Source organism: Lathyrus oleraceus, unplaced genomic scaffold (genome assembly GCF_024323335.1).
Source record: "Lathyrus oleraceus cultivar Zhongwan6 unplaced genomic scaffold, CAAS_Psat_ZW6_1.0 chrUn0628, whole genome shotgun sequence".
Taxonomy (NCBI): domain Eukaryota; kingdom Viridiplantae; phylum Streptophyta; class Magnoliopsida; order Fabales; family Fabaceae; genus Lathyrus; species Lathyrus oleraceus.
Window position 1 is genome coordinate 2,242 of NW_026113019.1, and position 17,857 is coordinate 20,098.

Sequence of the window (17,857 nt, forward strand, 5' to 3'; positions counted from 1 at the left end):
ATCACTACTGTAACAGATTCGTCAAAATAACATTATAATCACTTTATCAAAATCACTTTATAGTAATGATAAACAACAGCAAATATTCTATAACGTATTCCCAATATAGCTTGCACTCTATTCAAATTATCAAACTGTTTGGTTTTGGAGGTTTTGATTGGAATGTCTCAAAACTAATGATAAGCACCAGAAAATATTCAGTAGAACAGCAACAATACAACAGTAATGGTAAACAATTTCACTTACTGGAAACAACGAAACGCTACAGGCTACAGCGGAACGTTCAGCTTTGGAAAAGGCAAGTGGGTTAATCATGCACTTATCATCATCATTTACTATGAATAATAATAATAATAACTAAGGGAATGCCAACAGTGAGCATTATTAGCCCAGCCGTCTCCTCTCTCTTAAAATGACCCTTTGTTTCTTCTGAAAAAAAACTTTCTCCTTCTTAAACACGCCCCTATTCCTAGTCTAAAGACGAAGAGAGAAAACAAGGAAATCGCGAGGCAACCGATCTGTTTCAGTATCGCATGAAGTTTTAAAAAATGACCAACACAAAAAAAACGCTCCTAATCCTTTCAGACTTCTAAAACTTCAACTGGATCTAGCAAACAATAGCAAATCTGAACCTCAAAAGAAGGTCTACCCTAGATCCTTAACCCATTTCTCACGTTGACAAACACATAAAAGATCAGCAAATCACAACATGGGCAACAAAACTACACAAAGGTTACGATGCTAAAACAATCAAAGAGACAGAGAAGAGGATTCGCTGAAATTTCACAACTTTGACGGACGTCCGGTATCCGTGAACGTACCTCGGGTAAGCGATCTTCTTCTCTCTTTTTGTTTCTTCTCCTTGGGATCCTCTCCCTTGACGTTCTTCTTTTCCTTCGCTTATTACTGATGTAGTGATTGCTTTGGTTTAGCAGGGGTCTAGCTCGAGCTTGTTGAGCTTCGGTGTGAAAATCTCAACAAGTTCAAAACGGAGCTTTTTAATGAGGGTTTTGGAGTGATTTTTCCAGAGTAACGGCGCAGAAATTCGGATCCCTACTTCATCCCTGGAGGTCCTTATTTATAGCGTTTTTGTACGAGGTTCAATCTTTCCTCTCTTTCATGAGCTGTCAAATTAGTGGGAGAATCATTCCGTTAGGCAGCAGGATTTTCTCAGAGTTGGTGGTGCTCCAAATTGGTGTGGTCCCTCAAATGAAAAGATAAGATTTTGTCTGTAGTGAATCTATCTTTTTTCACTTTTCACTGCGTTTTTACTGCTGTAAAACACATGCTTGTCAATTATTTACTCTTCTGTAAAAATGGAATTTTTAACTGATGCTTGACCTTTAATCATTCCTTACATCCAACGGCTCTCTAATGTTAGTCCCATTTGGTTATGGATGGTGACAGGACCGTTAATTTGAGCTGGTACGCATTCATCTTGAGATAATACTTAGCGGATGTCGGTTTTGTTGCTATCACAGTGTGCTGTCACTAATTCTCATATTGATGTGAATTGTTCTTCAGGTATGACATTTCCTGTTGATTCCGTGCGGTGTCTTAGCTATTCATCACCTTTGCTTATGGTTTTAGTTGCAGCTTCATGTTATTTTGGCTTGACTGATTATTGCATGTTTTGGATTGATACACATTGCTTGCCAATTTCAGGTTGGTAATTCGGACGGAAGCAAGGCAGTGCATACTGATTGATTGATCAAGGTGAAATGTTACCTTTGTGTTGCAGGTCACAATATGACTCCCTCCTACCAGGTTCATGATGACTTGTGCATCACACTTCTGAAATGGTTATCAAGGTTGTTTCCATATCATGGGAAAAGAATTCAGTCACGTGTTGCTTATGCCCAGATTGGATCCACTGTAAATTATGTTGATTTCGCTCTTTCTTATCATTTGTGGTTTCATGCTTATGACTTGTTGTCTTGCGAAAGTTGCGTCTATCCAGTACAAACTTTCATCAACTGCAGTTATTTTCCACATCATAGGTTGATTGCCTTCTTACCGCACTAACTTGGTATGTTTTGGTTGCAGTTGCGGTGCTTTTGGCAAAGTGATAACTATCAGAACGTGGAAGTCTTATGACGGGTGGGAGGAATTTCTGCCCTGCAAGGTTACCTTCCATGCATCAAATCCGTTTCCTTGAGGTATCAGGTATACTTACTTCTCTGCTTAGCACCTTCAAACGTCCTGCTCTCTTTTGGCCGTCATGCCGACCATTTTAATAAGATGTTTCTTGGACTGTGGACATGATTTGGTTTTTTTTGTGTTATCCGGTCATTTGAGGACCTTGCATTCAGAACGTAGCTTTGAAGTTTGCATATGTCTTCCTTGCAGTATTATTGCTTTTTTTTGGCTGTCCTTGAACTCTAACTTGGTGTTTTTGAACTCTTTCATAACAGTCGGTTAAGATGCGACTAGATCCTGTGTTTGCAGGTCATGGCGTGCTTGCTAAAGGGTAGCATGTGGCTGTTATGCTGTTAGCTTTGGTTCTGCAGCCAAGATTTCTTGCCGTTTAAAGGGATAGTTTGATGACAGTTGATGTTAGCTAGTGATGTGGTTCTGCAACAGCTTTGGTTGGCAGCGGTATTGATGACACAGGTGGTGCAAGTGAGAAATCTTGACAAGGCTAGTAGCTATGTTGGACCTTAAAAATAAATAACAGAGATCCTTCTCGTCAATTGAAGGAATTTCAATTTCGTTCCTCTTCTTCTGCATCACATTGAACGGCATCCTTCTTTGTATGCTTTTTGTGTACAAACTTCCTGAAAAGAAATAACTTGATCTTCGTCTGTTTGCATCCTAATCATGTTATGTCGAATGCTCTTTTATACCAGGTGTGGATTTCTTGCAATTTGCTCTTACCAATGATTCAACATGGCTTCATGGCTATATCGCAGATATTGCTCATTAGGCATTTCATGCTGGTGGTGCATTCAATGGCACGGTCCTTAATATTCATGATAATTCCATTTGCATTTTTGTTTCGTTTTTTATGTGTGGCCTTTCAATTTCGTGACAGTGTTTATGTTTTGCAACAGGTATTGGTGATTTTACCGACGTAGCCCATGTCATGACAGTTTTGGTACGGATGTGACGAACTTGCACCCTTTCAATGCATTGGTTTGCTTTTGAAACGCAGGGATCATCACAGTTGTCGAGCCCACTCTCATGATTAATCATTGCTTACTCCTTTGAAGTCGAGTTTTCTGGAAATCCGTTCGTAGAAGCCAAGTGTATCTTGTCTGCTGAAGCATCACTTTGCAATTTTCGTTTTCTGGTGATCGTCTTCTAAATCTTTATCACCTAACATTGTTGTATCATGTTGTATATTTTATCAGATTGATCTTCCTTACTCTTAAAATCTCCCTCATAGGTGCTTATTTCTTTCTTAGCATCTGGTGGATCTTCAAGAGCATTTTCAGACGAGGGATTTTATGTAGTCATGAGCTTCAGGTTCAGAGAGTAACCAACAGCTGTAAAGGCTTCCTTAAGAGTGCTTAAAACGACAAACAGTATCTACTTCCCCTTCCAACTGCTACTTTAATAATGCATTGAGTTATCATCAACGTCGTCATTGAGTATGTCTTCATGGCTTATAGCTTTGTCCTCAGAAAATGTCTCTGCCATATCACACGACTTCCCTAGGATGCCGACTGTTTGTATTGATCTTCCTCTGTTGCTTCACATGTTATTTGATACTGTCGATCACATATTTTGCACACTGTTGCTCAAATGCTGTTTACATTCGCTGTTAGTGTAGGCAAACCTTTATTGTGAATTTCTGACAGGTTTTGAGTTGGTTTTGGACAGGTTAAGACGTCTTGTACAGGTGGATGCACAACTTAATGGGAATGGACCGGTCATTGAAGATCAACAATTAGATGCTCTTTTATTCAAAACTTTAATCTTTCTTGACTCCAGTAATGTAACATGGTGTTTAACACGGTGCAGCATACTTAGAATATTTAACTCACGAAAATTATTACATGCTTGTAATTTCACTAGCTGTTCCGTGATCTTGGGCACTTGTGACTATTTGATAGTGAACGCAGGTACATGAAACATTGATACATGATATTCAAGTCTTGGCTTCTGTTTCGATGAAGCGGCGGTTCACATGACGGTAAGTGTAAAACTCATCCTGATGCGGCATCCTGTAATGACTTAAATACTGTCTTGTTTGAGCATCCAAACTGCTGTGTGCTATACAATTTCTTGTAGTCAGAACTGTCATCCATGTTTTAATACCAGGAGACCGAGTTCCAGTCCGCGTCAGCCTGTGCATAGAAATACATTTTTGGAATTTCTCAAGAACAAGTGTCCTGCTATTCTGCATCAACTAGTACAATCCTGTTTCGTTCTTAGGTGATTCCTTGGAATGTCCTGAACCAAGAGAAAAGCATGAGACTCTCGTGGCCGATCAACCAAGTTGTTTTAGTCATGCATTTTTGTCGGTTTGTAATGTTTATGTCTTAGGCTATGGCTCTCTGTCATTCATGAATCCTGTCAGTGTAACTTGTAGTTTATGCCCCCTTATCAATGGAATTCAATAATTTTCACGCGAAAGAAAATTGTTTCGTATTGTCGAACCAATGGATTGTAATTATTTTTGTCACGAAATTTAAATAGGAAAGGACTGCATTTTTCTTCTTTAAGGGGGTAGCGTTTAAACACCAGTGCCTAATGTAAACCAAAACACACATGACCTAAGTCATCTACTGCTAGTTCCTTGTGGCCATTGGCCGAATGTGACTTGTGAGAGATATACATCCAATTCAACTGTTTTTTTTTTTATATACATCATTCTTAGAAAAATGACAAAAGACTTTAAATAAATAGTACGTGCGCACCCTTCTTTCAAACTACATGGTGTTTAATATGCCACTAAGTGATATATAGGCATTCCAGGTACTTTTTTTCAAGATGAATAAAATATGGACTTTGATGATGCACATCCTTGCTAATGGCTTATTAACAAACTCACCAATAAACAAACGAAAATACCATCATAACCAAACCGTGCGTCACCCTTTGGGGCACTATGGACTCCTTAGTGAAATATGACCAAAATCCATAATATAAAGAGACATGAGAATTATGACTTGGCGTATAATAAAACCTCGTTATTAAGATGATGATCAAGAAGGACTACTCTCCTCTTTTTGGTGAAATTCTCAAGCCTTTGAATGTGTGCATTGCTTTATGGTTGTAAACAAATAACAAGAGTTCAAAAATAACCTCGGACAAAATCGGGGTATGACAGTAATATTTTTTATTTGTTGAGTTTTTCCGATGCAAATAATTATCTTACGCATATGAGTATAACAAAAACATATTTTCTATTGCAAATTCATATTTAAGAAATCAACGTAATTACTATTAATAATAAAAACATATTTTCGATTTTATTTTATTTAAAAAATAAAAAATTGACACAAGGCATAATCCTAAATGTATGATTAAGAGTAGACGTAATTACTATTAATAATAAAAACATATTTTCGATTTTATTTTATTTAAAAAATAAAAAATTGACACAAGGCATAATCCTAAATGTATGATTAAGAGTAGATTTTAGTTAAAGTTATGTACCTTTTGACGGGTTAAAATTGACACAAGGCATAATCACAGCATAAACAATATAGACATTATAAACACTGCAATGTAATCTCTATTTATTTTTTCTATCAAAATCAGTTTAGTCTACTGTAACAGATTCATCAAAATAACATTATAATCACATATTCCATTTCAATCGAATCAAACATTATAATCACTACTGTAACAGATTCGTCAAAATAACATTATAATCACTTTATCAAAATCACTTTATAGTAATGATAAATAACAGCAAATCATTTTTATTATTTAAATATAAAATTAATTAAAAAACTATTTAATAATAATTTTAATAAAGTTATTTAATTATATAATAGTATTTAAAAAAAACTCCTTCATTAGCTCGGCCAACCAATGGCCGAGCCTAGTCATTAATGGCAGCGCATCATCATCTCGCCCATTCATTGGACAAGCCCAAATAAAAAATGGAGCATTCTAGAAAAAAAATTCATAATGAAGCAATGCGGGAAAAAAATTCAACTTTGGGGTAGTGTGGGAAATTAGTCCAATCACTACATGGATTGTGGAAACAATTACTTGTTCAGGATATGTCTCTATTCACTTCCATAAATCAAATGTCATCTTACAAATAACATTCCATTATCTTCTTCAACCTCTACACTATATCAACCTTACATACTTACCACACTTACATCAACTACACTCACCTTAGTCAATAAAGTCTTTTTAGTATCACTTTTTCAATACAATTCATTAGTAATTCATAAGTAAAACTTCCACTTTCTACACTTACATCACCTTGTCCTAAGCCCATTCTAAATGAAATCTAAGTCTATGATCACTTGATTAAAGTTAAGCATATGATCACGTCATTAAAGTCCAAGACCATGAACTATATCAAAATGGGGTTTAGAACATAAAAAAAAAAAAGAGTTTTAGGCAAAACAGGATTATGAATCGATTCAGAAACCAACCTCCTAGCTTGTGTCAACCAAGTTTTTCTACTGTCAAACTTTTAGTCACTTTTAAATGCTTTAGTCTACTCTAAATCGCAAGCATTGCCAAATTCAATAGTTTTGTGTTTGTATATTGAAATTTTTATTAATGAAACTTCTGATCATAATATTTAAATCAGACACATTACTATTTAAATCATATACATTGAAGATGTTAACTTCCAATAGAAAGTTCAAAATGGAACTTTTATCCTATTGAGGAATTTTTTAACTTCATCTTGTAAAAATATATGAGTAGGTCCAAACTTCGAATTCCAGGAACCTTTTTTTCTCTTGGAACAGAAGAGTTAAAGACAGAAAAAAAAACATTTCCCTACCCTATAATCGAACACTAAATTCAAACAACCTGGCTACTCCATACATACAGAAGTCACAATCATTATCATATTTGCTATACATTCTTGCAAACACCAATTTTCTAAATTAAATCAACATATTTACTCCAACTGTTTCTAAATCATGCAAATTGAAAGATAAATTACCGTAAAAATAAAAATAAAAAAGGTTATTCTGAAGAAAAAAAAAACTCATTGAAAGATTGCAAAACTTCATATCTTCATTTTCCGCACTGGTTTTTTCTCACATATATACAATCTTGCAGAAAATATTTAATGCTAACCAAATAAAAAAATATTACTAGCTAATTAGCCTATGGAGACACTCAAAATCAGTGTTTTCACAGCACATGTAAGGACAACAAAATAAGGAGAATAAATTTCAGGTCCTTCCAGGATAAAATCTTACTCTTTGCTTCCAACTTTCCGCTTCTTTCGTTTGGAAGTTGGCGTCGAACTGTAAACATAAACAAAAATATTAAAAACAGCTCAATTGCAGATGATAGCATCATTAAATTTCATGAATGAATGAATTTATAAGGTGATGGATACCTCCCATTTATAAACACATTTTCAGGTCATAATGTAGAATAGTTAACACACCCCTCAAATTCAGGACTGAACCTTTGAAGTGTGATTCAACCGATCAAGGATAGACCTTCGTAGCTACTTAGAATTTAACTTGGGCCTAACTTAACTTTACACAATTGACTTGTAAGATGAGGGAAATAACTCAAAAACTTTCAGGTCATATATCACCCAACGTAATACTGCCAGCACACACCCATCTGACACTGAATACTAGACTTTTGGTGTCTCATCCGATTGCAAGAGGCGCAACGCATCTTGGAAACTCTCATCCGATCACTCAAGTCACACTTCAGATATTCAATCTTTGGACTCGAGAGAGTTGTATTAATAGTATCATATTTGACGATAAGACCTGAAAATGTGTTTACATAAGTTGACTCCCCCGCCTTACAAGCTAATTTTGTAGGGTATGTAACCTAAATTTAAGACAAATAAATCAAAATCTCATTAGGTTTGTTCTCTTTTGTTTATATGGTTCTAGTGGAAATTTGCTGTATTCATTGATTATTGAATTCAATCAGTTGGTTAACTGCTACATATTTTACAGCTGCTCCAGAGGAAAATGGATCATATGCCATGTATCTATTTATAATAAAGCTCAAGTTCTAACCATGGAAAATAATTTGCACACTCAATCAGACAGTAATCATATATTTAGTCCATTCCGAAAATATTAGAGTTTGGCATAGGTACCTTGTTAGAATAGGTTGTATATCAGCACCAACAGTTTTACTAAGCTCTTCAATAGTTGCAGAAACCACATTACTACATTTAAGTATGTTGCAAGCATCTAAGAAGGCAGTAGATTTTACCGTGTCTGGTACAAGTGATGTTTCTTTTACCTCTGTTTTGAGATTTTCCATCAAAACAAATGCTGCACAAATAAAGATTCACAAATCGTTAGAGAATTCAGATACTGAAATAGTTCAACTAATAGCTACTAATGCAAGAAGCGGATTTTCAAGCACAAGACATTAAGAATTTCAATTATTCGAAATGAATACAGCAATATTCAATTAAATCCAACTCTAAATCTCAATAATTCAAACTCTAAGAACATTACACACATTGCAAAATCAAGGATACACATGATTTTTTTCAAAAGGTATATTATAGGTCTTAAACTAAAGCATATGACATACCAATAGCTCGAATCGTCTTAAGGTCAAATCTGTCAGCCAAGTTTTTACACCCTATCCTTTCTGCTCGCTTTGTGATCAACAGTTTCAAGCTAATCATAAAATCCTGCCAAGATTTCAAATGTTGAATTACACAAACATACATGAATAATCACTAAGATTTCAAATGTTGAATTTCACAAACATACATGAATAATCACTAAGATTTCAAATGTTGAATTTCACAAATTTATCCCAAAGTGTAGCTGCTGCTAAAACATTACCAGAATATTACATAAAGAGGACTATAACAGTTAAACCTCTCAATTCCCTTTATCACTTATTACTATTTATAAATAAAATAAAATAAAATAAAATAAATATACTGATGAATAAGTCAATTGTTGATATTACAGAGACATTATAACAAATTACACCTTTTACTAAAAGGCCTTAGAGCTCCTCCTAGTAACTAGAAATATCAATGTTTTCAAAATTGAATTTGAAGATTGAACTGTAAACCAACACTCTTTACATTAAAGTGTATGTTTGGTTTCAGTTTGAAGCATCCAGAATTGATTTTGAATGTGTAGAATTGATTATACTTTCCGAAATTGATTCTACTTAAAGCTAAGATTTGTAGCTTCTGAGTCTAAATGTGATTGTTACACTGAAAATTTACTGTTTTCAACTCACTTATGCAGGAATTATCCAAACATAAAGCACTTATTTACCTTCATCTCAACCAATTCAACACACTTTTGCAGGAACTTATCCAAACATAAAGCACCTTAGCGTCATCTCACTTTTACCCCAAATCAATTTTATAGAATCAATCAATTTACTCCAAATTAATTATCTTCACCGCATAACCAAACACATACGAATTGAGCAGTTCAATTACACTTTAGTCCCAATTCGACGGCTTTCAAAACATTTGAATAATGACATGGTGATCTTGCCGATTTGATTACCAGCTCGATTTTAAAAGAATTGACAATTACTACAACTATAGTATATCAACAATAAATATGAAAAATACTTACAATCTCAGACTCTGAAAGAGAGCAAATCCAATCGACATCTTGAACCCTAGTCTCATTGTTGATTTTATCCAACTCAACGGGTCTTTCCAATCTCTTCTTCAAGTTTCTAACTTTCTTCATGGGATCGAATCAACTACTGTAAGCACCTAAGACCTGAAAACATTTGTTAAAAAAATTGTATTCAAAATAAATAAATATCTGTGAATTAAGAAATAATAGGAAAAAATTGTGGAGTGTTAGTAATAATCTGTGAACGCAAGCTCAAACTGAATTAGGCTACTTGACCCACTCTTTTTTTTTTGGAAAAGGCCAAAAGTTTTATTAACACAAAAATAAGGCATAAGATATGTCAAACAACATGAATAAACAATCTGCAAAAGTGTCACAATTGTGTCAACACAACCAAGAAAACATAAGAAAGATTTGGAATGAAGACATCCCAACATCACCAAAGCAACACCCTAAAAATTACAATTACTGAAACAACCAGAAAACCACCCTTTAACTCCCACTAAGAGCTCCATCTGCACTCAGCTCATGATCCCCTAACGAGACTTGACACCAACCAAACGCCAACTAAAAACTAAGCTCCACCACGCACTGCATCGTAACTTAACGGCACTGCTGCCCGATGCCTCCTTGCTAAACAAATCTGAAGAGAAACCCTAATTCCCTAAAACGGCGGATCAGGATTTGCTGCCGTTAGAGCGGGAAGGGTACCTTACGGTCTAAACCACGCCATATGTCTATCTATTTATTTCTTTTAAAAAACAAATATAACTAATTACAACTATAGTAAAAGTGTGGGTTCGAATCGGGAAGATCCTAATTGTTCCCCTAAAAAAAAGTAAATTTCAATTACTAGACTATTTGGAAAAAAAACACAGTACAGCGCATGTCTTTGCAGGTCGTCTCCGTCAGCGTCGCCGTTGTCATCACTAGACTATTCTGTTCTTCACTGTGTTCACCGTCACCGCCACAGTTGTCATCATCTCAGAAATTGATAGTTACAGCACAGATTGCAGAGGCGTGAGAGACGCCGGCAGTGTTGAGGGACTAGGGCGGCGTGAAGGAGGACAGCACAGTGGTTCCACAATAACATGTGAAGGTCTAGGAAGTGTTACGAGACTGATAAGATTTTATTTTATTTTTAAAATAAAAAGTAAAAAAATTGACACAAGGCATAATCCTAAATGTATGATTAAGAGTACAATTTAATTAAAGTTATTTACCTTTTGACGGGTTAAAATTGACACAAGGCATAATCACAGCATAAACAATATAGACATTATAATCTCTATTTATTTTTTCTATCAAAATCACTTTAGTCTACTGTAACAGATTCATCAAAAATAACATTATAATCACATATTCCATTTCAATGGAATCAAACATTATAATCACTACTGTAACAGATTCGTCAAAATAACATTATAATCACTTTATCAAAATCACTTTATAGTAATGATAAACAACAGCAAATATTCTATAACGTATTCCCAATATAGCTTGCACTCTATTCAAATTATCAAAACTGTTTGGTTTTGGAGGTTTTGATTGGAATGTCTCAAAACTAATGATAAGCACCAGAAAATATTCAGTAGAACAGCAACAATACAACAGTAATGGTAAACAATTTCACTTACTGGAAACAACGAAACGCTACAGGCTACAGCGGAACGTTCAGCTTTGGAAAAGGCAAGTGGGTTAATCATGCACTTATCATCATCATTTACTATGAATAATAATAATAATAACTAAGGGAATGCCAACAGTGAGCATTATTAGCCCAGCCGTCTCCCTCTCTCTTAAAATGACCCTTTGTTTCTTCTGAAAAAAAAACTTTCTCCTTCTTAAACACGCCCCTATTCCTAGTCTAAAGACGAAGAGAGAAAACAAGGAAATCGCGAGGCAACCGATCTGTTTCAGTATCGCATGAAGTTTTAAAAAATGACCAACACAAAAAAAACGCTCCTAATCCTTTCAGACTTCTAAAACTTCAACTGGATCTAGCAAACAATAGCAAATCTGAACCTCAAAAGAAGGTCTACCCTAGATCCTTAACCCATTTCTCACGTTGACAAACAACAATAAAAGATCAGCAAATCACAACATGGGCAACAAAACTACACAAAGGTTACGATGCTAAAACAATCAAAGAGACAGAGAAGAGGATTCGCTGAAATTTCACAACTTTGACGGACGTCCGGTATCCGTGAACGTACCTCGGGTAAGCGATCTTCTTCAGTCTCTTTTTGTTTCTTCTCCTTGGGATCCTCTCCCTTGACGTTCTTCTTTTCCTTCGCTTATTACTGATGTAGTGATTGCTTTGGTTTAGCAGGGGTCTAGCTCGAGCTTGTTGAGCTTCGGTGTGAAAATCTCAACAAGTTCAAAACGGAGCTTTTTAATGAGGGTTTTGGAGTGATTTTTCCAGAGTAACGGCGCAGAAATTCGGATCCCTACTTCATCCCTGGAGGTCCTTATTTATAGCGTTTTTGTACGAGGTTCAATCTTTCCTCTCTTTCATGAGCTGTCAAATTAGTGGGAGAATCATTCCGTTAGGCAGCAGGATTTTCTCAGAGTTGGTGGTGCTCCAAATTGGTGTGGTCCCTCAAATGAAAAGATAAGATTTTGTCTGTAGTGAATCTATCTTTTTTCACTTTTCACTGCGTTTTTACTGCTGTAAAACACATGCTTGTCAAATTATTTACTCTTCTGTAAAAATGGAATTTTTAACTGATGCTTGACCTTTAATCATTCCTTACATCCAACGGCTCTCTAATGTTAGTCCCATTTGGTTATGGATGGTGACAGGACCGTTAATTTGAGCTGGTACGCATTCATCTTGAGATAATACTTAGCGGATGTCGGTTTTGTTGCTATCACAGTGTGCTGTCACTAATTCTCATATTGATGTGAATTGTTCTTCAGGTATGACATTTCCTGTTGATTCCGTGCGGTGTCTTAGCTATTCATCACCTTTGCTTATGGTTTTAGTTGCAGCTTCATGTTATTTTGGCTTGACTGATTATTGCATGTTTTGGATTGATACACATTGCTTGCCAATTTCAGGTTGGTAATTCGGACGGAAGCAAGGCAGTGCATACTGATTGATTGATCAAGGTGAAATGTTACCTTTGTGTTGCAGGTCACAATATGACTCCCTCCTACCAGGTTCATGATGACTTGTGCATCACACTTCTGAAATGGTTATCAAGGTTGTTTCCATATCATGGGAAAAGAATTCAGTCACGTGTTGCTTATGCCCAGATTGGATCCACTGTAAATTATGTTGATTTCGCTCTTTCTTATCATTTGTGGTTTCATGCTTATGACTTGTTGTCTTGCGAAAGTTGCGTCTATCCAGTACAAACTTTCATCAACTGCAGTTATTTTCCACATCATAGGTTGATTGCCTTCTTACCGCACTAACTTGGTATGTTTTGGTTGCAGTTGCGGTGCTTTTGGCAAAGTGATAACTATCAGAACGTGGAAGTCTTATGACGGGTGGGAGGAATTTCTGCCCTGCAAGGTTACCTTCCATGCATCAAATCCGTTTCCTTGAGGTATCAGGTATACTTACTTCTCTGCTTAGCACCTTCAAACGTCCTGCTCTCTTTTGGCCGTCATGCCGACCATTTTAATAAGATGTTTCTTGGACTGTGGACATGATTTGGTTTTTTTGTGTTATCCGGTCATTTGAGGACCTTGCATTCAGAACGTAGCTTTGAAGTTTGCATATGTCTTCCTTGCAGTATTATTGCTTTTTTTTGGCTGTCCTTGAACTCTAACTTGGTGTTTTTGAACTCTTTCATAACAGTCGGTTAAGATGCGACTAGATCCTGTGTTTGCAGGTCATGGCGTGCTTGCTAAAGGGTAGCATGTGGCTGTTATGCTGTTAGCTTTGGTTCTGCAGCCAAGATTTCTTGCCGTTTAAAGGGATAGTTTGATGACAGTTGATGTTAGCTAGTGATGTGGTTCTGCAACAGCTTTGGTTGGCAGCGGTATTGATGACACAGGTGGTGCAAGTGAGAAATCTTGACAAGGCTAGTAGCTATGTTGGACCTTAAAAATAAATAACAGAGATCCTTCTCGTCAATTGAAGGAATTTCAATTTCGTTCCTCTTCTTCTGCATCACATTGAACGGCATCCTTCTTTGTATGCTTTTTGTGTACAAACTTCCTGAAAAGAAATAACTTGATCTTCGTCTGTTTGCATCCTAATCATGTTATGTCGAATGCTCTTTTATACCAGGTGTGGATTTCTTGCAATTTGCTCTTACCAATGATTCAACATGGCTTCATGGCTATATCGCAGATATTGCTCATTAGGCATTTCATGCTGGTGGTGCATTCAATGGCACGGTCCTTAATATTCATGATAATTCCATTTGCATTTTTGTTTCGTTTTTTATGTGTGGCCTTTCAATTTCGTGACAGTGTTTATGTTTTGCAACAGGTATTGGTGATTTTACCGACGTAGCCCATGTCATGACAGTTTTGGTACGGATGTGACGAACTTGCACCCTTTCAATGCATTGGTTTGCTTTTGAAACGCAGGGATCATCACAGTTGTCGAGCCCACTCTCATGATTAATCATTGCTTACTCCTTTGAAGTCGAGTTTTCTGGAAATCCGTTCGTAGAAGCCAAGTGTATCTTGTCTGCTGAAGCATCACTTTGCAATTTTCGTTTTCTGGTGATCGTCTTCTAAATCTTTATCACCTAACATTGTTGTATCATGTTGTATATTTTATCAGATTGATCTTCCTTACTCTTAAAATCTCCCTCATAGGTGCTTATTTCTTTCTTAGCATCTGGTGGATCTTCAAGAGCATTTTCAGACGAGGGATTTTATGTAGTCATGAGCTTCAGGTTCAGAAGAGTAACCAACAGCTGTAAAGGCTTCCTTAAGAGTGCTTAAAACGACAAACAGTATCTACTTCCCCTTCCAACTGCTACTTTAATAATGCATTGAGTTATCATCAACGTCGTCATTGAGTATGTCTTCATGGCTTATAGCTTTGTCCTCAGAAAATGTCTCTGCCATATCACACGACTTCCCTAGGATGCCGACTGTTTGTATTGATCTTCCTCTGTTGCTTCACATGTTATTTGATACTGTCGATCACATATTTTGCACACTGTTGCTCAAATGCTGTTTACATTCGCTGTTAGTGTAGGCAAACCTTTATTGTGAATTTCTGACAGGTTTTGAGTTGGTTTTGGACAGGTTAAGACGTCTTGTACAGGTGGATGCACAACTTAATGGGAATGGACCGGTCATTGAAGATCAACAATTAGATGCTCTTTTATTCAAAACTTTAATCTTTCTTGACTCCAGTAATGTAACATGGTGTTTAACACGGTGCAGCATACTTAGAATATTTAACTCACGAAAAATTATTACATGCTTGTAATTTCACTAGCTGTTCCGTGATCTTGGGCACTTGTGACTATTTGATAGTGAACGCAGGTACATGAAACATTGATACATGATATTCAAGTCTTGGCTTCTGTTTCGATGAAGCGGCGGTTCACATGACGGTAAGTGTAAAAACTCATCCTGATGCGGCATCCTGTAATGACTTAAAATACTGTCTTGTTTGAGCATCCAAACTGCTGTGTGCTATACAATTTCTTGTAGTCAGAACTGTCATCCATGTTTTAATACCAGGAGACCGAGTTCCAGTCCGCGTCAGCCTGTGCATAGAAATACATTTTTGGAATTTCTCAAGAACAAGTGTCCTGCTATTCTGCATCAACTAGTACAATCCTGTTTCGTTCTTAGGTGATTCCTTGGAATGTCCTGAACCAAGAGAAAAGCATGAGACTCTCGTGGCCGATCAACCAAGTTGTTTTAGTCATGCATTTTTGTCGGTTTGTAATGTTTATGTCTTAGGCTATGGCTCTCTGTCATTCATGAATCCTGTCAGTGTAACTTGTAGTTTATGCCCCCTTATCAATGGAATTCAATAATTTTCACGCGAAAGAAAATTGTTTCGTATTGTCGAACCAATGGATTGTAATTATTTTTGTCACGAAATTTAAATAGGAAAGGACTGCATTTTTCTTCTTTAAGGGGGTAGCGTTTAAACACCAGTGCCTAATGTAAACCAAAACACACATGACCTAAGTCATCTACTGCTAGTTCCTTGTGGCCATTGGCCGAATGTGACTTGTGAGAGATATACATCCAATTCAACTGTTTTTTTTTTTATATACATCATTCTTAGAAAAATGACAAAAGACTTTAAATAAATAGTACGTGCGCACCCTTCTTTCAAACTACATGGTGTTTAATATGCCACTAAGTGATATATAGGCATTCCAGGTACTTTTTTTCAAGATGAATAAAATATGGACTTTGATGATGCACATCCTTGCTAATGGCTTATTAACAAACTCACCAATAAACAAACGAAAATACCATCATAACCAAACCGTGCGTCACCCTTTGGGGCACTATGGACTCCTTAGTGAAATATGACCAAAATCCATAATATAAAGAGACATGAGAATTATGACTTGGCGTATAATAAAACCTCGTTATTAAGATGATGATCAAGAAGGACTACTCTCCTCTTTTTGGTGAAATTCTCAAGCCTTTGAATGTGTGCATTGCTTTATGGTTGTAAACAAATAACAAGAGTTCAAAAATAACCTCGGACAAAATCGGGGTATGACAGTAATATTTTTTATTTGTTGAGTTTTTCCGATGCAAATAATTATCTTACGCATATGAGTATAACAAAAACATATTTTCTATTGCAAATTCATATTTAAGAAATCAACGTAATTACTATTAATAATAAAAACATATTTTCGATTTTATTTTATTTAAAAAATAAAAAAATTGACACAAGGCATAATCCTAAATGTATGATTAAGAGTAGACGTAATTACTATTAATAATAAAAACATATTTTCGATTTTATTTTATTTAAAAAATAAAAAAATTGACACAAGGCATAATCCTAAATGTATGATTAAGAGTAGATTTTAGTTAAAGTTATGTACCTTTTGACGGGTTAAAATTGACACAAGGCATAATCACAGCATAAACAATATAGACATTATAAACACTGCAATGTAATCTCTATTTATTTTTTCTATCAAAATCAGTTTAGTCTACTGTAACAGATTCATCAAAAATAACATTATAATCACATATTCCATTTCAATCGAATCAAACATTATAATCACTACTGTAACAGATTCGTCAAAATAACATTATAATCACTTTATCAAAATCACTTTATAGTAATGATAAATAACAGCAAATCATTTTTATTATTTAAATATAAAATTAATTAAAAAACTATTTAATAATAATTTTAATAAAGTTATTTAATTATATAATAGTATTTAAAAAAAACTCCTTCATTAGCTCGGCCAACCAATGGCCGAGCCTAGTCATTAATGGCAGCGCATCATCATCTCGCCCATTCATTGGACAAGCCCAAATAAAAAAATGGAGCATTCTAGAAAAAAAATTCATAATGAAGCAATGCGGGAAAAAAATTCAACTTTGGGGTAGTGTGGGAAATTAGTCCAATCACTACATGGATTGTGGAAACAATTACTTGTTCAGGATATGTCTCTATTCACTTCCATAAATCAAATGTCATCTTACAAATAACATTCCATTATCTTCTTCAACCTCTACACTATATCAACCTTACATACTTACCACACTTACATCAACTACACTCACCTTAGTCAATAAAGTCTTTTTAGTATCACTTTTTCAATACAATTCATTAGTAATTCATAAGTAAAACTTCCACTTTCTACACTTACATCACCTTGTCCTAAGCCCATTCTAAATGAAATCTAAGTCTATGATCACTTGATTAAAGTTAAGCATATGATCACGTCATTAAAGTCCAAGACCATGAACTATATCAAAATGGGGTTTAGAACATAAAAAAAAAAAGAGTTTTAGGCAAAACAGGATTATGAATCGATTCAGAAACCAACCTCCTAGCTTGTGTCAACCAAGTTTTTCTACTGTCAAACTTTTAGTCACTTTTAAATGCTTTAGTCTACTCTAAATCGCAAGCATTGCCAAATTCAATAGTTTTGTGTTTGTATATTGAAATTTTTATTAATGAAACTTCTGATCATAATATTTAAATCAGACACATTACTATT

The 17,857-nt window shown here is 35.4% G+C and overlaps 1 protein-coding gene and 2 long non-coding RNA genes across 31 annotated transcripts in view; 2 read left to right on the forward strand and 1 right to left on the reverse strand.

Annotated features, from left to right (window-relative positions):
* Nucleotides 1-563: 563 nt before the first annotated feature.
* Nucleotides 564-17,857, forward strand: part of LOC127114595 (uncharacterized) — a 37,449-nt gene continuing 20,155 nt past the window's right edge. For 3 of the 28 annotated variants that reach the window (XR_007800445.1, XR_007800424.1, XR_007800448.1), the window contains exons 1-2: nt 12,441-12,632; nt 12,774-12,983. This is a non-coding gene — a long non-coding RNA (uncharacterized LOC127114595). The other 25 variants (XR_007800441.1, XR_007800449.1, XR_007800406.1 and 22 more) reach the window with 25 other exon arrangements.
* Nucleotides 3,973-4,670, forward strand: LOC127114598 (uncharacterized). Its single transcript, XR_007800452.1, has 2 exons — nt 3,973-4,138; nt 4,267-4,670. It is a non-coding gene; the product is annotated as an uncharacterized LOC127114598 (long non-coding RNA).
* Nucleotides 7,139-12,156, reverse strand: LOC127114592 (uncharacterized). Of its 2 annotated transcripts, XM_051046643.1 has the most exons (5): nt 11,927-12,156; nt 9,702-9,854; nt 8,680-8,782; nt 8,231-8,411; nt 7,139-7,403 (listed from the first exon to the last, which is right to left on the reverse strand). In XM_051046643.1, exons 2-5 carry the CDS (start codon nt 9,819-9,821, stop codon nt 7,352-7,354), a joined length of 456 nt encoding a protein of 151 aa, XP_050902600.1. In that variant the 5' UTR covers nt 9,822-9,854; nt 11,927-12,156; the 3' UTR covers nt 7,139-7,351. The 2 variants fall into 2 exon arrangements, with proteins under 2 accessions (XP_050902600.1, XP_050902599.1); XM_051046642.1 differs by lacking the exon at nt 7,139-7,403 and having other exon boundaries at nt 7,978-8,411.